Source organism: Schistocerca serialis, chromosome 5 (genome assembly GCF_023864345.2).
Source record: "Schistocerca serialis cubense isolate TAMUIC-IGC-003099 chromosome 5, iqSchSeri2.2, whole genome shotgun sequence".
Taxonomy (NCBI): Eukaryota; Metazoa; Arthropoda; class Insecta; order Orthoptera; family Acrididae; genus Schistocerca; species Schistocerca serialis.
The window spans coordinates 28924223-28949848 of NC_064642.1; the positions used below are offsets into that span (position 1 = coordinate 28924223).

Here is a 25626-nt window from a genome sequence, read left to right on the forward strand (position 1 = left end):
CCTCCATTGGTACGCTTGGGGCAGTAACCAGTTTTCTGTTCATTACTGTGCTTTTACTCCACAATCTTTTCCATTCATTTTCTGGGTCGAAGGGAAACATTTCTTCACCTGTTTGCCATAGAGGTGACCTTGATCTCAGGCAGTTTTTTGGTGTCAGGTCCTTGTGTGTGGGAATATTGTGGCTTGCCAGTATTTTGCTATATTCTCTTGATAGTAGCTGGTTTCTTCTGATTTCAGGTGGTGCTATGTTGAACAGCACGCGTAGCCAATCTACAGGTGTAGGTTTAAGTGCACCCGATATTATTCTCTTTGTTTCTCTCAGCTGGGTATAGATTTTTGATATGTGCGCACTTGTGGCCCGTACAGGTGCACAATACTCGGCCACGCTGTATACCAACGCCAAGGCAGAAGTTCTCAAGGTATTTGCATCACATCCCCAGGTGGTTCCGGTGAGTTTGGCATTTCTAGTTTTCAGTTTTTGTTTTGTATCTTCTAGATGGGCTCTGTGCGTTAGGGACCGGTCGAGCTTTACTCCAAGGTACCGAGGATTGTCTTCATGTTTAATGATCCGGTTATTCATGCAGATGTTCAGCTTTCTCTTGGCTTCTCTGTTGCTGAGATGCTTGTTTACACTTACTGTCTTGTCTGAAGTCGGCTGTATATGCCATTTGGTGTAGTACAGGTGCAACAGGTTTAGGTCTTCGTTCAATTGCCGCTCTATTTATTTCAAAATATTTGCTTTGATAATCTATTGCCATATCGTCCGTGGATATAACTTACGGGGCGCTGTTTTTGGGATATGCGCAGAGGACAAGTTAAACAATAAGGGGGCCAGTACCGAGCCCTGTGGGAGTCTGTTGTTGAGGGCTACGCATCTGCTGGTTTTGTCATTAAGAGTTACTCTAATTTTTCTTCCAGTTAAAATGTTCTGCATAAGGTTATAGGTCTGGAAGATGTTACTAACTAGTAATTACACAAAGCACTACGCTATAAAAAATGTCTGTACCGACACAGAAGTTAAAATGTTGAAAACTGAGACTCAGTTCAAGGTAAAGTCCCGGAAGGAGGATCCAATATGAATAATATATAGTCAAGATTGGTGTTGCGCAAATAAAAGTAAACCACAAAACGTTTACCAAAAAATTTCGCCATTTCTTAGGCTGTTCTAGCGACGGTACTGTGTCGCGGGGATTTTAAAATACCTATGAACCAATGGACACCACCGAGCGAGGCGGACAGGACAGTGGGAAGACACTGAGACATTGGACAGTGGACTGTTATTCTATTTCGGTTCAGATTCAAATGTAGTCATCCGGACTTGGTTCTCCGCGACTTCCCTAAACCTCTTAAGCCAACTCCAGGATGTTTCCCTTGGAACTGCACTGTTTACTTTTCGAGCATTTCCCATATTGACATTGTGCTTCGTTCCTTGCGGCTTCGTCGTCTGCGGGGCGTTAATCACTGCTCTTTCTTGCGGAAAGCGAGTCCACAGTCTCAAGCGCCTTACCACCTCACTCAGAAGGAAAAAAATCGTGGTGGTCCGTCTGCTGGAGGATACAATAAGCTTGGCATGTACCTCGTCCTTATCTGAATATTGTAAGTGTCAAACGTTCTAAGTGCCAAATCTTACATTTATGAGGGGAACCAGAAAACAGTGTATCTCTTTTTGTACATAATCTCTTTTGTCCAAAACATTAAGAAGGTGTTCTCATACAACAGAATTATGCTGCTCGCCTCATCATTGCAAAAAAATGGTGAGACAACTTACAAAATAAACGACTTGTTAGGAACGTTCTAGATGCCATACCAGGGAACTGACTCGTTAGAAGTGCCAGTAAGAAAGTTTTTGTTTCAAATACTGAGACACTAAGTTTCATTTGTGGTAACACAAGCACATAAATACAGCAGTAGTGTTTTAGCTAGTACAACCGTTGTCAACAAAGCCCATTTCTTATAAACTTTAAATATTTTTACAATACAATTCCACTCGCGGAAGCACGAATACGAAGCTTTGCATCGACAGTGTGGCGGTTCCAAAGTGATTTCGTGACTGAATATTCTGCATAAGTATTCAGTATCTAGCCCAGGAAGCTGACTCGAGTGAACTGGCTACTCAGGGTCGCTTACGTCGGCCTAAGTACAGCTCTCGCAGCTGGAATACAATCGGCCTTACCTCCTGTCACGTGGTCTGTGTAGAAAAGAGATCCGTGGGGCCAGTGGCCTCTGCTGGCGCTTCATTTCGCCGTCTTGACGCCGTGTGTAGCATGGCAGCCCTCGAGTGTTGCCCGAAAGGCAGCAGGCTGCCTGCCTAACTTTGATGTAATGTGGGCTGCAGGCAGTGTAGGCGTAAGCCCGCGGTATTGTAGGAACGTCACCCTAACCACGTAAAACACCCCCTTAACCGTAACATCGCCTTCTCCATACTTCACCATTGGCGCTACACATGACGGCAGGTAACGTTCTCCGGGCAGTGGCCAAACCCAAGCCCTTCCATCAGACTGCCACACGGAACAACGTGATTCATCACACCAGATCACTTCTTTCCAACCGTTCACTGTCCAGTTGCGTCGCTCTAGCTTCGCTTAGCGCTAACCGCAGAAATCTGTGGCTTATGAGAGCCGATCGACCACTAGGTCCCATTCTTTTTAGCTCCATACCCACAGTCATTGTGACAACTGGATTACCTGTATCACTCTGGAACTCACCAATGATTGCTTCCGCTGATTTCATATTATTTCCTACAAACACCTTCGCAATGGTCGACATTTCCCGTCCACAGGATATGAGGCCTGCTAGAGTTTGGTTTGTCTGTGGTTGCTCCTTCCCGATTTCACTTTGCAGTTGACCTGGGCAAATTTAGACACACAATAACTGCCCCTGATGGATTTGTCAGTCAGTTGACACACAATGACCACTCCACATTCGAAGTCAGTGAGGTCTCCTGGCCGACCTGTTCTGCTCTTTCTGTTTCTCTACTGGTAACACAATACCCCCCCCCCCCCCGCGCTTCCTTTTATACTGGTGGATCCGCACTTCGTGACATCTCGTGGACGCTTCCGCAATACATTGTTCTGTTTGGGTGCTTCTGGTTCTGAAAGCGTATATCATAGCTAAGGGAACTCGTTCACTGGTTAGTTTTCTAATGAGGACTTCCTGTGTCATGTGTTTTTCTGGCTGCCATTTTGCATTTCAGCTGGTGACCTTTAAGAATTGTTTTATTAGAGAGGAAGTATCACAAGGAAGAGGGACATTTACACCGTTGTAGATGTCGAATAGTCAACGACTGTGGTCTTTCACATACCCGCAAAGAAAGGCACGAATGCAGATTTTTGTATTGAAGGATATAGGATATTGTATCAGCTAAAAACTTAAATTCCAACACGATCCCCCTCCAGCCCAGCAGCTCCAGTCAAGTTCTCCGTAGCTTTCCCTTATTTCGGAGGCGAATGCTGGATTTCGAAATCCACTCCCAGACACTAGCATTTGGTCTACTCTCAAGTCTCGGGTATCTGCTTGGAAAGAAACTCCAAAACAGCTCACAAAGAACATGGTATGTTAACTACTTACAATAGTAAAACGAGTTAGTTTATGGACTAAGTATATGTGATTTGTTTGTTTGGCTACACGCTCGTCATTTACATGTCATATAACAAGTAAATTAATATTTTTAATAAGAATGAGCTAGCCACGTAACTAGTGATATGTTAGAATTTGTGTTAGTATTTAGTTTCTCCTCTCGATTTTTATTCAGGTACACATAGTAGTAGTCAGTCACAAAAAATTCGTCTGTGCAGGAGAAGAGCAACAGAAAATTTACAAAGCTGTACTGGTAAGTAGGGCTTTGCTGACTATTTTGCAGCGTGTATTCTTAGTGTTGTTGTAGATAAACGTGGACGGCGGAGTGCCCGTGACTGACTGGGGTAGCGTAGTAGAAGTGAGGTATTTTGGTGTGAACTGTGTCAAGCAATATCTTAGTTGTCCTGATGTTTAGTGTACAAAGTCCCGCGCGGCTCAACGTTTTGTGCAGGTGTCTTTCGTTGTGTGTGTGCTTAATGTTCTAATGCTCTTTTAGCTCCATCTGGTGTCACTAGTTTGTAGAGTGTACGCTGGTGAGACGATTACTCTGAATTAGTGGCTCCCGTGAAGGCTGCTTTAATTCTCGTGTGGCGCACGCATATCTATAGTTTTGAGTATAATGCCTACGTTTATCAACTTAGAGTACACAGGGTCTCAACAATTTTTTTTTAAAAAAAACAGTACGCATTGGGTATTTGCTGGCCTATGTCAGTCGTATTTTTCTTGGTAAATTTTACTGATTATTTGCCATGTTGTTGTTGTCTTCAGTCCAGAGACTGGTTTGATGCAGCTCTCCATGCTACTCTATCCTGTGCAAGCTTCTTCATCTCCCAGTACCTACTGCAACCTACATCCTTCTGAATCTGTTTAGTGTATTCATCTCTTGATCTGCCTCTGCGATTTTTACCGTCCACGCTGCCCTCCAATACTAATTTGGTGATCCATTGATGCCTCAGAATATGCCTTACCAACCGATCCCATCTTCTAGTCAAGTTGTGCCACAGATTTCTCTTCTCTCCAATTAAATTCAATAGCCCCTCATTGGTTATGTGATCTACCCATGTAAACTTCAGCATTCTTCTGTAGCACTACATTTCGAAAGCTTCTATTCTCTTTTGCCTACACTATTTATCGTCCACGTTTAACTTCCATACATGGCTACACGCCATACAAATACTTTCAGAAACGACTTCCTGACACTTAAATCTATACTCGATGTTAACAAATTTCTTCAGAAACACTTTCCTCGCGATAGCCAGTCTACATTTTATATCCTGTCTGCTTCGACCATCATCAGTTATTTTGCTCCCCAAATAGCAGAACTCATTTACTAGTTTCAGCGTCTCATTTCCTAATCTAATACCCTCGGCATCACCTGACTTAATTCGAATACATTCCATTATCCTCGTTTTCCTTTTGTTGATGTCCTTTCAAGACACTATCCGTTCCGTTCAGCTGCTCTTCCAGGTCCTTTGCTGTCTCTGACGGAGTTACAATGTCATCGGCGAACCTCAGCGTTTTTATTTATTCTCACTGGATTTTAATACCTACTCCGAATTTTTCTTTTGTTTCCTTCACTGCTTGCTCAATATACAGTTTGAATAAGATGGGGGATAGGTTACAAACCTGTCTCACTCCCTTCCCAACCACTGCATCCCTTTCATGCGCACGTATTGTGTGTTTTTTTTCCGTATTCTTTGTCACTTTTCCACCATATCGTGTTTCTTGTTTGGTAGGTTCAGTATCTTTCTTCCCAAATTCGTTATTTTTTTGGTAAATTCAAAAATGGTTCAAATGGCTCTGAGCACTATGGGACTTAACATCTGAGGTCATCAGTCCCCTAGAACTTAGAACTACTTAAACGTAGCTAACCTGAGGACATCACACACATCCATGCCCGAGGCAGGATTCAAACCTCCGACCGTAGCGGTCGCGCGGTTCCAGACTGAAGCGCCTAGAACCGCTCGGCCACACAAGCCGGCATTGGTAAATTCGACGTAATTATTTTGCCAAGTTGGATGTTAACTTGTCGCCAAATTGGATGTCATATTTATGCCAGATCTGGGGTTGTTTTGCCTAATTCGATGTTTATTTTTCAAAAGTCGGTGTTTTTTTGAGAAATTAAATATTGTGTTTTTTGGTCAAATTCGATGGCTTTTTGACAGGTTCCGTGTTATGTGTGCTAATTTCGGTCTTATTTTCGTCGTCAGGTGAGAAACGAACTGTCAGTTTAAAGTTATGTACGAGACTGCGTTCATGATGATAGAAACCAAAAGGCTGTTTTAACATTCAATAACTATCCGTTACAAATAATAATAAACTGTTGTAATCACACTTATAACATTTTTATGCGGCAACACTACAAATTTAAAAACAGCAAATTTCGCGTTATTTTTCGCGCTTTCGTTTCCGTAAATGTTTCCTGTCACTGCCGACAATCAAGTACAGGGTGGCGCACGAAATGTGTTACCATTTTGTTTTTGAATATAAACTTTATTGTCAGTACCATCTGAAAGAAACATATACTACAATGAAGAGCCGTCCATGGAGATTTGTTCTAACTCAGCACATGCTCAATATGTCCACCATTTCCTTTCCTAACTTCCTTCAAACGAACACTGAAGTTAGTGATTACCCTAAGGAACATGTCTTCTGTAATTTCACTGCAAGCTTGAAGGATAAGTCTTCTGAACTCCATTAAATTCCACAGCTTCTTGCTACTGCCTTGCCCTTCAACACGCAGTGGTTCATGCAAGATGGAGCAAGGCCACATACTGCAAACACTGTGTCGGAGTTTTTACACGAGCATTTCGACATGCGGATCATTTCACTCAGGTTTCCAGGTCGCTTCAATGACGGACAAAATTGGCCCCCCAATAGTCCAGACCTCAATCCATGTGACTTTTTGCTTTAGGGGTACCTAAAGGAAACATTTTCCCGAAACGTCCACGTGATTTAATGGAGCTCAGAAGACTTATTCTTCAAGTTTGCAGTGAAATTACGGAAGACATGTGCCGTAGGGTAATCAATAATTCAGTGTCCGTTTGAAGGAAGCTAGGAAACGAAATGGTGGACATATTGAGCATGTGCTGAGTTAGAACAAATCTCCATGGACGGCTCTTCATTGTAGTATATGTTCCTTTCAAATTGTATTGACAATAAAGTTTATATTCAAAAACAAAATGGTAACACATTTCGTGCGCCACCTTGTACTGAAATTTACGGAGCAGAGATTAAAAATAATTTCTCTCTAAGCCGACAAGAACACGACACCGAATAACGCTATGCAGGAAAAAGGAATTCAAAACACGCACCAAGAAGACATACCAAAGGCGACATGTTGTTGTTGTTGTTGTTGCGGTCTTCAGTCTTGAGACTGGTTTGATGCAGCTCTCCATGTTACTCTATCCTGTGCAAGCTTCTTCATCTCCCAGTACTTACTGCAACCTTCATCTTTCTGAATCTGTTTAGTGTATTCCTCTCCTGATCTCCCTCTACTATTTTTACCCTCCACACTGCCCTACAGTACTAAATTGGTGATCCCTTGACGCCTCAGAATACGCCCTACCAACCGATCCCTTCTTCCAGTCAAATTGTGCCACAAACTTCTCTTCCCCCCCAATCCTATTCAATACTTCCTCATTAGTTATGTGATGTACCCATCTAATCTTCAACATCCTTCTGTAGCATCACATTTCGAAAGCTTCTTTTCTCTTCTTGTCCGAACTATTTATCGTCCATGTTTCACTTCCATACATGGCTACACTACATACAAATACTTTCAGAAACGACTTCCTGACACTTAAATCTATACTCAATGTTAAAAAATTTCTCTTCTTCAGAAACGCTTTCCTTGCCATTGCCAGTCTACATTTTATATCCTCTCTACTTCGACCCTCATCAGTTATTTTGCTCCCCAAATAGCAAAACTCATTTACTAGTTTAAGCGTCTCATTTCCTAATCTAATACCCTCGGCATCACCTGACTTAATTCGAATACATTCCATTATCCTAGTTTTGCTTTTGTTGATGTTCATCTTATATCCTCCTTTCAAGACAGTGTCCATTCCGTTCAACTGCTCTTCCAAGTCCATTGCTGTCTCTGACAGAATTACAATGTCATCGGTGAACCTCAAAGGTTCTTGTCCATGAATTTTAATACCTACTCCGAATTTTTCTTTTGTTTCCTTTACTGCTTGCTCAATATACAGATTGAATAACATCTGGGAGAGGCTACAACCCTGTCTGACTCCCTTCCCAACTACTGCTTCCCTTTGATGTCCCTCGACTCTTATAACTGCCATCTGGTTTCTGTACAAATTGTAATTAGTTTTTCGCTCCCTTTTTTTACCCCTACCACCTTGAGAATTTGAAAGAGAGTATTCCAGTCAACATTGTCAAAAGCTTTCTCTAAGTCTAGAAATGCTAGAAATGTAGGTTTGCCTTTCCTTAATCTAGCTTCTAAGATGAGTCGTAGGGTCAGTATTGGCTCACGTGTTCCGATATTTCTACGGAATCCTAACTGATCTTCCCCGAGGTCGGCTTCTACTAGTTTTTCCATTCGTCTGTAAAGAATTCGCGTTAGTATTTTGCAGTCGTGATTTATTAAACAGATAAAGCTGCATGCCCTCGGGAAAAATTACGCCTGTAGTTTCCCCATGCTTTCAGCCGTTCGCAGTACCCGCACAGCAAGGCCGTTTTGGTTCATGTTACAAGGCCAGATGAGTCAATCATCCAGACTGTTGCCCCTGCAAGTATTGAAAAGGCTGCTGCCCCTCTTCAGGAACCACACGTTTGTCTGGCTTCTCAACAGATAGCCCTCCGTTGTGGTTGCAACTACGGTACGGCTATGTGTATCGCTGAGGCACGCAAGCCTCCCCACCAACGGCAAGGTCCACGGTTCATGGGAGGATCGCAAACTGCTCTGGACTGAGTGACTGGTCGAACAAGTGGCCGGGGTGTGTTGGTCGTTTCCCGTGCCTGTCCGTGAAGTGTGTGGGGGCGCGTACCTGTGACGTAGCACCTGTCGCCGGAGAAGGCGACGCCGGCGGGGCAGAGCAGGCCGTCGACGGTGAGTCTGGAGGCGAGGCGTCCCGTGGCGGCGTCCACGGCCAGCAGCTCTCCGTCGCGCGCCGCCACGTACAGCAGGTGGCGCGCCGCCGCCCACGGGCACCAGCAGACCGCGCCCGGCCGCCGCAGCCAGTGCTTGCGCAGACACAGCCGCGGCGCGCTCCTGCCGGCAGACACCGGAGAAGTGCACTCACTGGCCTCTCACTGTGCTGATAAACCCCTACGTTATTTGATTTTCAAACAGCTGAGCAAAACTGAACGTACTCAGACATTCACTAAAGTGACACACAATATTTTTAGCGCAAAGCAATCTGACTTTCAGTAATCCCTACAAAAGAATGGCCCTGACTAACAATAACCTATACCTTTCATGAGTCACTTACCTCACAAAAATCTTCGTTACTCAAACTACTGCAATACAGCGAGCGCCAATACTGCCAGCTAAATAAAAGATTCTAACTACTGAAGGCACTAACTACTGATAGGCATAGTTAGCAAATGAAAGATTTTGATAGAGAACCTTAATAGTGTTCAAAAGTCATAATATATATAATAACAGGCAGAATGCGGGGCTGCTGTCGGTAGCGCCTATACAACACAACAAGTGTCTAGTGCGATTGTTAGAACGTTTACTGCTGCTAAAATTGCAGCTATCAAGATTTAATTCACTCTAAACTTGGTATTATAGTCGGCGCACGAGCGATGGGACACAGCATCTCCGAGGTGGCGCTGAAGTGGCGATTTTCCCGTACGACCATTTCAAGAGTGTACCGTCGATATATGGAATCCGGTGGAACATCAAATCGCCGACATCACTGTGGCCGGAAAAAGATCTTGCAAGAACGGGACCAACGACGTCTGAAGAGAATGGTTCAGAGTGACAGAAATCCTTCCGCAAATTGCTCGGATTTCAATGCTGGACCATCAACAAGTGTCAGAGTGCGAACGATTCAACGAAACATCGCCGATATGGACTTGCGGAGTCGAACGCCCACTCATGTACCCTTGATGACTGCACGACGGAAAGCTTTTCGCTTAAGCTGGGCCCGTCAACACCGACACTGGACTGTGGATGACTGGAAACGTGTTGCCTGGTCGGGCGAGTCTCGTTTCAAATTGTGTCGAGCGAATGGACGTGTACGGGTATGGAAACAGCCTCATGAATCCATGGACCGTACATGTGACAAAGGGACTGTTCAAGCTGGTGGAGGCTGTGTAATGGTGTGGGGCGTGTGCAGTTGGAGTGATATCGGACCCTTGATACGTCTAGATACGACATAAGATAGAAAGATAGATCCCTTATCATTTAGTTACAAAATAGCAGGTCAGCAACTGGAAGCAGTTAATTCCATAAATTATCTGGGAGTACGCATTAGGAGTGATTTAAAATGGAATGATCATATAAAGTTGATCGTCGGTAAAGCAGATGCCAGACTGAGATTCATTGGAAGAATCCTAAGGAAATGCAGTCCGAAAACAAAGAAAGTAGGTTACAGTACGCTTGTTCGCCCATTGCTTGAATGCTGCTCAGCGGTGTGGGATCCGTATCAGATAGGGCTGATAGAAGAGATAGAGAAAGATCAAACGGAGAGCAGCGCGCTTCGTTACAGGATCATTTAGTAATCGCGAAAGCGTTACGGAGATGATAGATAAACTCCAGTGGAAGACTCTGCAGGAGAGACGCTCAGTAGCTCGGTACGGGCTTTTGTTGAGGTTTCGAGAACATACCTTCACCGAGGAGTCTAGCAGTACATTGCTCCCTCCTACGTATATCTCGCGAAGAGACCATGAGGATAAAATCAGAGAGATTAGAGCCCACTCAGAAGCATACCGACAACAATCCTTCTTTCCACGAACAATACGAGACTGGAATAGAAGGGAGAACCGATAGAGGTACTCAAGGTACCCTCCGCCACACACCGTTAGGTGGTTTGCGGAGTATGGATGTAGATGTAGATGTAGATGTAGATGTAGACTCTGACAGCTGCCACGTACGTAAGCATCCTGTCTGACCACGTGCATCCATTCGTGTCCATTGTGCATTCCGACGGACTTGAGCAATTCCAGCAGGACAACGAGACACCCCACACGTCAAAAATTGCTACATAGTGGCTCCAGGAACACTCTGTACCTATTCTCGACGTGTGGGGTGTGGCATTGTCCTACTGGAATTGCCCAAGTCCGTCGGAATGGACAATGGACAGGAACGGATGCAAGTGATCAGGCGGGATGCTTACCTACGTGTCAGCTGTCAGAGTCGTATCTAGAGGTATCAAGGGTCCCATATCACTCCGACTGCACACACCTCACATCATTACACAGCCTCCACCAACTTGAACAGTCCCCTGCTGACATGCGGAGTCCATGGATTCATGAGGCTGTCTCCATACCCGTACACGTCCATCCGCTCCATACAATTTGGAACGAGACTCGTCCGACCAGGCAACATGTTTCCAGTCATCAACAGTCCGCTGTCGGTGTTGATGGCCAAGCCTAAACGTAGGGCTTTGTGTAGCGCAGTCATCAAGGGCAGACGAGTGGGCCTTCGGCTCCGAAAGCCCATAGCGATGATGTTTCGTTGAATGGTTCGCACGCTGATACTTGTTGATGGCCCAGCATTGAAATCTGTAGAAATTTGCGGAAAGGTTGCGCTTTGTCACTTTGAACTATTCTCTTCAGTCGTCGTTGATCCCCTTCTTGGAGGATCTTTTTCCGGCCGCAGTGATGTCGGAGATTTGATGTTTCATCGGATTCCTGATATTCACGGTACTCGTGAAATGGTCGTACGGGAAAAGCCCCACTTCGTCGTCACCTCGGAGACGCTGTGTCCCATCGCTCGACTGTCGACTACAGCGCCAAGTTCAAACTCACTTAAATCTTGATAACCTGCCATTGTAGCAGCAGTGACCGATCTAACAACTGCGCCAGATACTTGTTGTCTTATATAGGCGTTTCCGACTGAAGTGCCGTATCCTGCCTATTTACGCATGTCTGTATTTGAATACGCATGCCTATTTCAGTTTCTTTGGCGCTTCAGTGTTATGGTAATTCCACTTAAGATCACTCTGAATAATTACTCTCAAATATCTTACTGTAGACACTGTTTCCAACAGTTTCTCATCAATAGCCTAGTTATACAGTAGTGGCTTTCTTTTCTTATGTGTGCGCAATATGTTACTTTTATTTATGTTCAGTGTCAAGAGCCAGAAGCTGTAGCATTCATTAATCTTCTGCAGGCCATTCTGCAAATCGATTGGTCTTCTGACGTTGCTACTTTGTTACAGACGTCCACATCTTCTGCGAACAGTCTTAAAAAGCTTCCGATGCTTTCTACTAGATCGTGTATACACATTGTAAAACGTCGGGGTCCTATTACATTTCCTTGGGGTACTTCGGAAATTATGCTTACATCTGTCGATTTCGTTCCGTTAAGGGTGACGTGTTGAGCTCTATCTGCAAGCAATTCTTGAATTCGTTAAAAATTGATCCGATACTCTATAAATTCGTAATTTGTTCAGTAGCTTGCAGCGTGGGACGCTGTCAAATGCCTTGTTGAAGTCGAGAAACATGGTACCAACCTATAGCGTTGTATATCTCACGAAGGAACAGGGCGAGCTGAATTTCGCAAGATACCTGTTTGTGGAATCCATGTTGATTTTTATAGAGGAGATTTTCGTTCTCCAAAAATGTCGTAATTCTTGAGCATAAAGCATGTTCCATAATTCTACAACAGATTGACCCCAACGACATAGGCCTATAATTATGAGCATCTGTCCTGCGGTCCTCCTTGGAAACGGGAATGACCTGCGCTCTCCTCCAGTCGCCACGTGCCCTTCGTTGCTCCAGTTAGCTACGATAAACTGCTGCTAGAAGGGGAGCGAGTTCCTTCGCATAATCTCCGTAGGGTCTGTTAGGTATCTCATCTGGTCTTGGTGCCTTTACCCTACTAAGCGAATGTAGTTGCTTTTCTATTGCGCGATCGGTTATCTCAATATATACCATTTCGACGTTCGTACGATGACTGAAAACGGGACCGTGTTACAATCTTCCGCGGTGAAACAATTTCGGAAGACCGAATTCAGTATTCCGGCCTACTCTCTGTTTTGTTCCGTGTCGGTGCCAGTTTGGTCACCGAGTGAATGCATAGAGGATTTAGAACTGCTTACTGATCTTACATAAGCCCAAAAGCATTTTCGACTCTTTGCTGAGACCGGCTGACAAAATTTTACTTTCAGACTCTTTGAAAGCTTCCCTCATTGCACCACAGTTGTAGGTAACCGATGCAGTCTTTTGGGATATTAAGACCAATCTTCCCTAAAGTTTTCCTCAGTCCCCCAGTTTAGAGGAGCATACCAGACTTATACGAGTGTGAAAGGCGATGCGATAATCATTAGTGGCGTCTTTTATAAAGCTCTCCGAATCCTTCTGCCCCCTACAGACACTGCCGGTCGGCGGCTGCCTCACGCCCTACCTGTAGGCGGCGCTGGTGGCCAGGTTCTCGACGGAGCCCCCGCTCCCCTCGGGCGGGGTCTGGCTGCCGGCCGCCTCCTCGCGTATACTGAGCTCCAGGGTCTGCGCGTTGAAGGCCAGCTGCCCGCCGCTCCAGCTGGACGCTTCTTCCACCAGGTTCGCCGCCTCTCCGTGCAACGTCAAGAAAGCGTCCACCTGCGCCAGGAGACAGAGGGGAACAGGTTGATCGTAGAGCGGCAGGGTGACGTCGCAAAACGTCGATGCTGGGTGCAGAATGTAGTGAAACGAGATTATTCAGTCTTATGATATGTCTATAATTTATAGTAACGATGACGAAAAAAAAACTGCAGTGACAGTTTTAACCAACGAAATTAGGAACGTGTAGGGGAAGGGGAGGAGTAGATGATGGTGGTAGTGGGGGTGTCCATGACTGAAGGCGGTGTCCACCGGCGACTGGAGTCACCGAAGTGGGAAAGGATGTGATTGATGTCTTTTTTTCTTTATTGAGTTTCGATTCCCCCTGAAGGGAGCGTACTGGCAGCAACGTGGTACGCCGCTCTTCAGCCTACAGACTTTGTTTTAAAAAGATGAAGAGAATAAATAATAAAAACAGGCGATAAAACCGGAGACTTAAATAGTAACATGGCGAAAAAATCGTGGAACTTAAAACATAGAACAAAGGGATGATGATGCTAATAAAGTACATTCGAAGCAGACAGGTAAAACAATAGACAGACAATTAAAACACACGCTGACAGTCTGGTTTCTGTTCGCAAAATACATAAAATTCACACCCAGCAACAGCATGGTTTCTGTTCGCAACACTAGAAAGACGAACAACACTGAACATTCATTGGAACACTGCACTAAACAGTTGGCAAATGTGACATACCACAGCCGAGAGCAGGTGGGGGGAAAATAAAAAAGGGGGAAGGAGAGGAAAAGCGAAGGGGGGGAGGGGGGAAAGGAGCCAATGGAGGATGAGGACCCATAAGAGGGATGGGGGGGGTGCTTGGCAGATGCGACAGGGAGTGGGGAAGGCAGAGGTGGGGAACACAAAAGGACTTGGCGGGGGGGGGGGGAGAAGGGATGTAGGGAGAGGTTTGGCAGGGAGAAAACAGGATGGAAGGGGGGGGAAGAGGAAGCCCAGGGAATGGACGGAGGAAAGGAGGGGGGGGTGAAGATCAGAGTTGATAGGAGGGATAGATGGAGGAAGAGAGGGCATCGTCTGGGAGGGGGAGTTGAAGAAAGCCACCTTGGGAAAGGAGATGAAGGGTGTAGAGATGGAGAGTAGGCGGGACACAACAGTGAAGGCGTGGCAGGGGGTGGGGATGGGAGAGGAGAGGAGCAACGAGGGGGTGAGGGGGATCAATGTGGCGGGAGGTGTAGAGTATGTGGATATGTTCGAGGAATAGGAGCAGATGGGGGAAAGGAATGAGGTCGTAGAGGATCTGCTTGGGGGACGGGAGGTGTATACAGAAGGCCAGGCAGAGTGCATGATGCTCAAGGATCTGGAGGGACTTATAGAATTTGGGGGGAGGGGGCAGATATCGAGGCAGGACTGGCATAACAGAGGATGGGACAGATTAAGGATTTGTAGGTGTGGAGGATGGTAGAGGGGTCCAACCCCCAAGTCCGGCCACAGAGGAGTTTGAGGAATTGAAGGCAGTTGTCGGCTTTGGATTGGATGGAGCATAGATGAGGGATCCAGGTGAGGTGATGGTCGATCGTAAGGCCAAGGTAGGTGAGGGTGGGCGAGAGGCGGACATGACAGGCACAGATGGTAAGGGAGAAATCCAGGAGTTCTAAGGAGCTAGTGGTACGACCTACGATGATTGCCTGGGTCTTGGAAGGATTGATTTTCAGGAGCCACCGGTTACACCATGTGCCAAAAAGGTCAAGGTGATTCTGGAGAAGGCGTTGGGACTGTGGGAGGGTAGGAGCGACAGCGAGGAAAGTGGTGTCATCGGCATATTGCAAGAGCTGTACTGGAGGGGGGGGGGGTTGGGGCATATCTGCTGTGTACAGGAGGTAGAGGAGAGGGGAGAGGACAGAGCCCTGGGGCACACCTGCAGAGGGGTGATTGATGCTTTTTATGCGGTTTTTGGCCTAGGGACAGTTAAAAACCGATTTTTCCCACCCCATGTGATATGGCCTTGCCGCAGTCGATGGGCTTACATAAGTAACAGTATCACACCTGTACACCCATGCACACTGAATAGTAAACTTTATTTAACATCAAACATACACCTTAGGCATTGTATGATTGATTTGTCATTTGTAGTCAACCACTATTAAATTATGATTCTTACAGCGCCATCTATTGCTACGTTTTGTAACTACACTCCTGGAAATTGAAATAAGAACACCGTGAATTCATTGTCCCAGGAAGGGGAAACTTTATTAACACATTCCTGGGGTCAGATACATCACATGATCACACTGACAGAACCACAGGTACATAGACACAGGCAACAGAGCATGCACAATGTCGGCACTAGTACAGTGTATATCCACCTTTCGCAGCAATGCTGGCTGCTATTCTCCCATGGAGACGATCGTAGAGATGCTGGATGTAGTCCTGTGGAACGGCTTGCCATGCCATTTCCACCTGGCGCCTCAGTTGGACCAGCGTTCGTGCTGGACGTGCAGACCGTGTGAGACGACGCTTCATCCAGTCCCAAACATGCTCAATGGGGGACAGATCCAGAGATCTTGCTGGCCAGGGTAGTTGACTTACACCTTCTAGAGCACGTTGGGTGGCACGGGATACATGCGGACGTGCATTGTCCTGTTGGAACAGCAAGTTCCCTTGCCGGTCTAGGAATGGTAGAACGATGGGTTCGATGACGGTTTGGATGTACCATGCACTATTCAGTGTCCCCCCGACGATCACCAGTGGTGTACGGCCAGTGTAGGAGATCGCTCCCCACACCATGATGCCGGGTGTTGGCCCTGTGTGCCTCGGTCGTATGCAGTCCTGATTGTGGCGCTCACCTGCACGGCGCCAAACACGCATACAACCATCATTGGCACCAAGGCAGAAGCGACTCTCATCGCTGAAGACGACACGTCTCCATTCGTCCCTCCATTCACGCCTGTCGCGACTCCACTGGAGGCGGGCTGCACGATGTTGGGGCGTGAGCGGAAGACGGCCTAACGGTGTGTGCGACCGTAGCCCAGCTTCATGGAGACGGTTGCGAATGGTCCTCGCCGATACCCCAGGAGCAACAGTGTCCCTAATTTGCTGGGAAGTGGCGGTGTGGTCCCCTACGGCACTGCGTAGGATCCTACGGTCTTGGCGTGCATCCGTGCGTCACTGCGGTCCGGTCCCAGGGCGACGGGCACGTGCACCTTCCGCCGACCACTGGCGACAACATCGATGTACTGTGGAGACCTCACGCCCCACGTGTTGAGCAATTCGGCGGTACGTCCACCCGGCCTCCCGCATGCCCACTATATGCCCTCGCTCAAAGTCCGTCAACTGCACATACGGCTCACGTCCACGCTGTCGCGGCATGCTACCAGTGTTAAAGACTGCGATGGAGCTCCGTATGCCACGGCAAACTGGCTGACACTGACGGCGGCGGTGCACAAATGCTGCGCAGCTAGCGCCATTCGACGGCCACCACCGCGGTTCCTGGTGTGTCCGCTGTGCCGTGCGTGTGATCATTGCTTGTACAGCCCTCTCGCAGTGTCTGGAGCAAGTATGGTGGGTCTGACACACCGGTGTCAATGTGTTCTTTTTTCCATTTCCAGGAGTGTATTTATTTTTCTTGTGCCATACATTTTCCCCCTTCTCCGATAATAATTCGTTGCAGTTTGACGTCATTCTCACAAGTGGTGTAATTTCTACAGCGGTTTGAAAGTTTAATTATAATCACCCTGTACATCTGGGATACAATTTGAGACAAAGTATTATCGTCTTCCGTCATTTTGAAAGCAGTCTTTGGCTCATGGGCACTTTACCCGCCAGTGTGCTTATTTAAGGGGCTGCCCAGCCCTTAGCGCGATCCTATACACCTCCCGTAATCTAGATCCCCCTCACCCGCTCGTCTCTCGCATCCTCTCCCGCCCCCGTCCGCTGCCGCACCTGTATTTCCACGTCCCACCTGCTCTCCATCTCTCCACCCTCCTTACCTTCTCCCAAGGTGGCTTCCGCCAGCTCCTCCTCCCTGATGATGCCCTCCTCCCCTCCATCTACCCCTCCTATCAACTTTGATCCTCCCACTTCCTGTGTTTTTTCCTAAGGGCACCCTCTCTCGCTTCTCTCTCCTTTCCCTCCATCCTCCCTTCCTCCCCCCACCTCCCCGGGCTTCCACTACCCCCTCCTCCCTTCATTCCTCCCCCCATCCCCCCTACCATTGGCATCCCTGCTCACCCCTCTCCCACCCCCACCACCTTCCTCCTCTCTTGGCAGGTCCCCGGACTCGCACACGCTCAGTGGACATTTGCGCGCCGGAGATCATCGCCATCAGTTTATCGTGTGCGTGCCACCGTGTTTATGCTTTAGTGTTTTTCGCCGTCACGCTCCTTCGTTCACCTGTACCGTCTAATTCATCAGTGTCCGTGTGCAGTGCCAACAGTTTCATTCGGTGTCTTCGCGTGTGAACAGCTACGTGTTCTTTGTTTATGTGTCTACTGTCTTTTGCCCCACAATTTTGTTCTGTCTATTCTGTGTCTCCATTGCTTTTTCAATTGTTAAACTTGTGGCTGAAGAGCAGCGTAGTATGCTGCTGCCAGCCCACCGTATGTAAAGGTGTTTAAATGACAATAAAGGAAAAAAAAAGCCCTTATCGCAGTGGGCCGCCCCTCCCGCTCACCTTGTCGTGGCGCAGCTGCAGCCCCCGGAAGGCGTCGGCGAGGCGCGCCGCGGCGCCCTGCAGCCGCCCCCGCAGCTCCCCCGCCGCCCCCGCGGCGCCGCCCTGGGCCTCGCTGAGCCGCTGGTCCGCCTCCCGCTGCAGGCGGCGCAGCTCGGCCACGCGGCCGTCCACGGCGGCGGCCAGCTGCGCTCTCGCCCGCTCGCACCGCTCCTGCCGACAGACACACACGGGCGGTCCGCAGTCATCGCCGAGCTCTGCCCAGCACAGTGTTTTAACCCACCCAGATGATTCCTCTCAGACTGCCCAGAGGAAGAGGTGAAGAGGGGCAGACAGCATTAAGATTGAGTGAGTCGGTAACTGATGTGTGCAGTGTAACAAAACTTCTTTGAAGCATTTCATAACTAAATCTAGGACGGTCATAGAATAATTAAAGAGACAAATTGGTCTGCGGAAATAACTCTTAATTGGGCAAGCTTGGTACTTTTATGGTTTTAAGTTGGCATCACTGGGATGAGCCTTGATCAGATGATGCATAAATAATTGTTTTCTTTATAACCTCAAAAATACATTTCATGATGGCGAGTCCGCTTGAAATGTCCACATTAGTCAAACACCGTTCTGTTATTCTTTTTTTACTTGATGAAGGCGTGAAACCAGTGAATATATACTGCAGAATGTCTAAAGTTCATTGTGAAGGTTGTATGAATCGTGCAAATTCTTACAAGTGGGTAGAGCAGTTCAAAAATGGTCGCGACTCAGTGACTGGCGAACAGCGTTCTGGCCGACCAGTTACAGTTTCAACTCCCTCACTTGAAAGTCCAATTGATGACATTATTCGTTCCGACCGCCGTTTGGCTGTGGAAATGATAGATGATGAGGTTCAAGTTGGTACTGGTGCAGTTCACAACATTATCTGTAACGAGTTGAAGTACCGCAAAACGTGGGCAAGACGGGTCCCAAAGGTGTTGACGTGGCTACACGGGGGACAAGGTTGAGAGTGTGCACAGAGCTACAGGAACGTCATGAAAGAGAAGGTGAGCACTTCCTCAACAAAATTTTAACTTGTGATGAAGCTTCGGTTCACTATTATGGAAATGAGAGCATTTGGCGTCATTGTCGGGAGGCTCCCTACGGGGCAGGTCTGGCCGCCTTGGTGAAGGTCTTATTACATTCGACACCACATTGGGCGACCTGCGCTCCGGAGAGGAATGAAATGATGATGAAGACAACACAACACCCAGTCCCTGAGAGGAGAAAATCTCTGACCCAGCCGGGAATCGAACCAGGGCGCCTTACGACAGCAGTTCGTCACGCTGGCCATTCAGCTATCGGGGCGGACGGTTCACTATTATCAGCCAGAAACAAAAAGACAAAGCATGGAGTGGAAGCACACCAACTCACCTGCCAACAAAAAATCAAAACCCAAGCATCAGCAGGAAAAGTCATGTTGACAGTGCTTTGGGATTTTGTGATTATCTCGAAAAGCAGCGTACAATGAACAGCCAACACTACTCGGATTTGCTTTCAAACAAGGTGAGCTTCCAGGACAACGAGGACGTGAAAAAGTTTGTGGGGACTTGGTTGAAACATCAAGACTAAGAGATCTTTGCAGCCGGAATTAAAAAGTGCATAAATGTTCAAGGGGACTATGTTGAAAACTAGATAAAGTATTGTCTTGTAAAAATAAATGCTGTTTTCTCCAGACCAGTTTGTCTCTTTGATTATTGAATGACTCTCGTAAGTAAATTCGTTGACTGGGAATATCTTGGTATCAGCTTTATTAGGCGTAGATACACTACCCATTAGTGACACAGAGAAATTTGTGCCAGAGAGGGACTCGATATCGGATTTACTGCCTAACGTGGGCAGTCGCCTTAATCAATTCGGCTGTCTGTGCACGCCTACCGCACCAACCCAAACTTCCCTACATTACGCTCTACATCTTCATGTAGGGGACGAATGCAGGGTACTACAGGACAGGGATGTAGACAGTGTGATGTACGGAAGTTTGCGTTGCTGTGGGAGGAATGCACGGATAGCAGAAGTCGTTGGGTCGCTCCACCACTCACGTTACATCTACATCTACATCCTTACTCCGCAAGCCACCTGACGGTGTGTCGCGGAGGGTACCTTGAGTACCTCTATCGGTTCTCCCTTCTATTCCAGTCTCGTATTGTTCGTGGAAAGAAGGATTGTCGGTATGCCTCTGTGTGGGCTCTAATCTCTCTGACTTTATCCCCATGGTCTCTCCGCGAGATATACGTAAGAGGGAGCAATATACTGCTTGACTCCTCGGTGAAGGTATGTTCTCGAAACTTCAACAAAAGCCCGTCTCTCCTGCAAAGTCTTCCACAGGTGTTTATCTATCATATCCGAAACGCTTTCGCGATTACTAAATGATCCTGTAACGAAGCGCGCTGCTCTCCGTTGGATCTTCTCTATCTCTTCTATCAACCCTATCTGGCACGGATCCCACACTGCTGAGCAGTATTCAAGCAGTCGGCGAACAAGCGTATTGTAACCTACTTCCTTTGTTTTCGGATTGCATTTCCTTAGGATTCTTCCAATGAATATCAGTCTGGCATCCGCTTTACCGACGATCAACTTTATATGATCATTCCATTTTAAATCACTCCTAATGCGTACTCCCAGATAATTTATGGAATTAACTGCTTCCAGTTGCTGACCTGCTATATTGTAGCTAAGTGAAAAGGGATCTTTCTTTCTATGTATTCGCAGTACATTACACTTGTCTACATTGAGATTCAATTGCCATTCCCTGCACCATGCGTCAATTCGCTGCAGATCCTCCTGCATTTCAGTACAATTTTCCATTGTTACAACCTCTCGATACACCACAGCATCATCTGCAAAAAGCCTCAGTGAACTTCCGATGCCATCCACAAGGCCATTTATGTATATTGTGAATAGCAACGGTCCTACGACACTCCCCTGCGGCACACCCGAAATCACTCTTACTTCGGAAGACTTCTCTCCATTGAGAGTGACATGCTGCGTTCTGTTATCTAGGAACTCCTCAATCCAATCACACAATTGGTCTCATAGCCCATATGCTCTTACTTTGTTCATTAAACGACTGTGGGGAACTGTATCGAACGCCTTGCGGAAGTCAAGAAACACGGCATCTACCCGTGAACCCGTGTCTATGGCCCTCTGAGTCTCGTGAAGTAATAGCGCGAGCTGGGTTTCACACGACCGTCCTTTTCGAAACCCATGCTGATTCCTACAGAGTAGATTTCTAGTCGCCAGAAAAGTCATTATACTCGAACATAATACGTGTTCCAAAATTCTACAACAGATCGACGTTAGAGATATAGGTCTATAGTTCTGCACATCTGTTCGTCGTCCCTTCTTGAAAACGGCGATGACCTGTGCCCTTTCCCAATCCTTTGGAACGCTACGCTCTTCTAGAGACCTACGGTACACCGCTGCAAGAAGGGGGGCAAGTTCCTTCGCGTACTCTGTGTAAAATCGAACTGGTATCCCATCAGGTCCAGCGGCCTTTCCTCTTTTGGGCGATTTTAATTCTTTCTCTATCCCTCTGTCGTCTGTTTCGATATCTACCATTTTGTCATCTGTGCGACAATCTAGAGAAGGAACTACAGTGCAGTCTTCCTCTGTGAAACAGCTTTGGAAAAAGACATTTAGTATTTCGGCCTTTAGTCTGTCATCTGTTTCAGTACCATTTTGGTCACAGAGTGTCTGGACATTTTGTTTTGATCCACCTACCGCTTTGACATAAGACCAAAATTTCTTAGGATTTTCTGCCAAGTCAGTACATAGAACTTCACTTTCGAATTCACTGAATGCCTCTCGCATAGCCCTCCTCACACTAAATTTCGCTTCGCGTAATTTTTGTTTGTCTGCAAGGCTTTGGCTATGTTTATGTTTGCTGTGAAGTTCCATTTGCTTCCGCAGCAGTTTTCTAACTCGGTTGTTGTACCACGGTGGCTCTTTTCCAGCTCTTACGATCTTACTTGGCACATACTCATCTGACACATATTGTACAATGGTTTTGAACTTTGTCCACTGGTCCTCAACACTATATGTAAAACTTTTGTGTTGAGCCGTCAGGTACTCTGAAATCTGCTTTTTGTGATTTTTGCTAAACAGAAAAATCTTCCTACCTTTTTTAATATTTCTATTTACGGCTGAAAACATCGATGCAGTAACCGCCTTATGATCGCTGATTCTCTGTTCTGCGTTAACTGTTTCAAATAATTCGGGTCTGTTTGTCACCAGAAGGTCTAATATGTTATCGCCACGAGTCGGTTCTCTGTTTAACTGCTCAAGGCAGTTTTCAGATAAAGCACTTTAAAAAATTTCACTGGATTCTTTGTCCCTGCCACCCGTCTATATCCGGCAAATTAAAATCTCCACCCAGAACTATAACATGGTGGGGAAATCTACTCGAAATATTTTCCAAATTGTACTTCAGGTGCTCAGCCACCACAGCTGCTGAGCCAGGGGGCCTATAGAGACATCCAATTACCATGTCTGCGCCTGCTTTAACCGTGACCTTCACCCAAATTATTTCACATTTCGGATCCCCGTCAATTTCCTTCGATACTATTGCACTTCTTATTGCTATAAACACGCCTCCCCCTTCACTGTCCAGCCTGTCTCTGCGGTATACATTCCAATCTGAGTTTAGAATTTCATTACTGTTTACATCTGGTTTCAGCCAACTTTCTGTCCCTAGTACTATGTGGTCATTGTGACCGTTTATTAATGAGTGCAGTTCTGGGACCTTTCTATAGACGATCCTGCAGTTTACTATTAGCAGATTAATATTGTTATTCGCTGTTGCATTTTGCCTACTCCTACTTTGCCGCGTCTCAGGAGGCGTCTTGTCGGGCCTAGGGAGGGAATTCTCTAACCTAAAAACCCCAAATGTGGACTCCACACGTACTCGGCTACCCTTGTAGCCGCTTCCGGCGTGTAGTGCACGCCTGACCTATTCAGGGGGACCCTCATTTCTCCACCCGATATCGGAGATCGAGAAATTTGCACCCCAGATCTCCGCAGAATCGTCTGAGCCTCTGGTTTAAGCGTTCCACTCTGCTCCAAACCAGAGGACCGCGATCGGTTCTGGGAACGATACTACAAATAGGTAGCTCAGATTCCACCCCGCGAGCGAGGCTTTCCGCCTTCACCAATTCCGCCAACCGCCTGTACGAACTGAGGATGGCCTCTGAACCCAGGCGGCAGGAGTCATTGGTGCCGACATGAGCAACAATTTGCAGTCGGGTGCACCCAGTGCTCTCTATCGCCGCCAGCAGGGCCTCCTCCACATCTCGGATGAGACCCCCCGGCAAGCAGACAGAGTGAACACTGGCCTTCTTCCCCGACCTTTCCGCTATTTCCCTAAGGGGCTCCACCACCCGCCTAACGTTGTAGCTCCCAATCACTAATAAACCCTTCCCCCCGCGTGCCTGCTCGGACCTTGCTGAAGGAGCAGCCACATGTCCACTCACAGGCAGAGCGGGCGATGCCACACGGCCAGCCTCCACATTGACCTTCCGCCTCGTGCGCCGTGAACGCCGCTGCACCCGCCACTCCCCTTGGGGAGAGGGTGGCCCAACCGCGCCAGGTACCCGCGAAGATGTCTCGACAGCAGGGACAGTGGGTGAAGCATGTAACACCTGGGGTGTACCATGCGACGCACCAGACTCCCCACTGCCGCTACACTCCGAGGCAGCAGCCTGAAGACGGCTGACCGCGGCCATCAACACGTTCAGCTGTTCGCGAACAGTGGCCAGCTCCTCCTGCGTCCGTACACAGCAGTCACACATCCTATCCATCCTAAGAAATCAATTTACTGTAGAGAGTTAATCAACTTTTAACTAGAGTGCTTAATTCACTAAAGGCGGCTGATAGTTGACTAAACTGTGGTTACTAGACACTTTTTGTAGAAAACAATGAAAATAGCACTACCTGTTTCTGGACTGTATTGAAAACAAACACTAGCACTACCGGCACTACAGATGACTAAAGGGACTCTCTCTGACTGTATTCAAAACAAACACGAAATCTATGGAACACTATTACTAACACTCGACAATTAAAGCTTTCTAAAAGCAAAAACACACGGAAGAAGAAGTGACAAGTAAGAAAAATACAGTTAACACTTAAATTAACGTAGCTCGCTGCACAGCAGACGTGACACAGACGGCAGTCACGACGACACCCGAGTTTGAGTCCTGATCCGGCCCAAATTACACTATATCACTAATAGCTAGTATATCTACGCCCAGTACAGCTGATGCCAAAACATTCGCAATCGGCGAATTTCTCTCGATTTAATTTCGGACAGCTGTCAATCGTCATTAACGTCTCTTGATCCACATATGCAAGTAAACATTTCATAAGTGTTACTGAAAAGATGGGGTTGTCAGGTTCATAGATGCCGTTACGTAATGTCTCAGTTCAGACATTATAAATAATTTCAGGAAATGAGTGCTATCCTCACTACACTAGCAGAACAAATGCAAGACAATATTTAAAATAAAATAAATTCGACTGGTTATGATAAATTAAAGAGTGTTCTTTGAGTCCAGTAACATATTAAGTTATTTGAGTAACCAGTCATTTATCAGCGTAACATTTCGATAATGGTTGGAACATGCTGAAGTTAAGCGTTTGTTTAAGGAAGGAGATAAAGAAACACCGCCAAATCTCCAGCTTGTTTCACTTTTTCCAGCTTCTCGAAAATTTAAGTAAATGTAATATACGGTCGGCTTCTTACCCATCTGACAACAAGTAATACATCTGTGAAATCAAACGTTATCAGGAAAGGAGACAGCAGTCTTAATGTAGTTTATTAAAATTAAAAAAAGTTATACAAAATACTTTTACTACCCGGACAGCACTTACATTAGACAGTTAACACATGATGACTGGTTTCAGTTGACTATACCAACTGTAGATAATGATAGTTTACTTACTCTCAGACTGGGAGCGCCTTCCCAGTCTCGCTGGGCTGTTTCCATGTTACTTTTCTCAACACTGAGTGCATATAATGTAATGATGGCTATTTTATATGATTTTATCTACTACTCTTCTGTCAACCAGAATGTGGAACAGTCTTACAGTTTTGCCGTTACGTAAATCTTTCTCATTGCATTACCTTTTTACAACTGTGTTAATGGATGAGTAACTGACAGCCACTAATGAAAGCATTGGAATGGAACTTGTCGCATTTTTAACTTGCTTCAGTTAAATTAAAATGTAATGCAAATTATTTCAAAAAATTAATTTACCTTATATTACGAAATGGTAGCCACAATACTACGTAGACAAAGCACCTGCTTGCGTCCATATTGTTTTCAAATAGCTTTGCAACAATGACAAAGCTTGCATTAAAGAAATCATTTCAAAACAAAAGAATATTCAGAATTCGTGCGATCAGTATTGGCGACGGATTTATTTATAGTATTTATTCCAGAATGATGTGCTGCGGCCCTAATCCTGACGCTGATCAATCACAGTTGGTTTGGTGGATATTTCCAGGCATTGCAGGTACGCAGTGCAGTGTTTTCTTTTACGTGTGTGTAGTAAGTAAAATGAGCGAACCCTATTCCTTACGTTCCTTACTATTTGGAATTAACCGTTCGGTTTCCTTCAGCAGTAAATCGAATATAGGGTCGATATTGGTAGCTGTGAC

At 46.4% G+C, this 25626-nt stretch overlaps 1 protein-coding gene across 1 annotated transcript in view; it reads right to left on the minus strand.

The window, feature by feature from the left end:
* Positions 1-25626, minus strand: part of LOC126481723 (uncharacterized) — a 98048-nt gene that overhangs the window by 58464 nt on the left and 13958 nt on the right. Inside the window, exons 2-4 of the mRNA XM_050105675.1 lie at positions 17940-18149; positions 13118-13311; positions 8586-8809 (exon numbers count right to left, since the gene is read on the minus strand). Of these exons, the coding sequence (XP_049961632.1) occupies positions 8586-8809; positions 13118-13311; positions 17940-18149 (628 nt within the window). The remainder of the gene's footprint in view (positions 1-8585; positions 8810-13117; positions 13312-17939; positions 18150-25626) is intronic.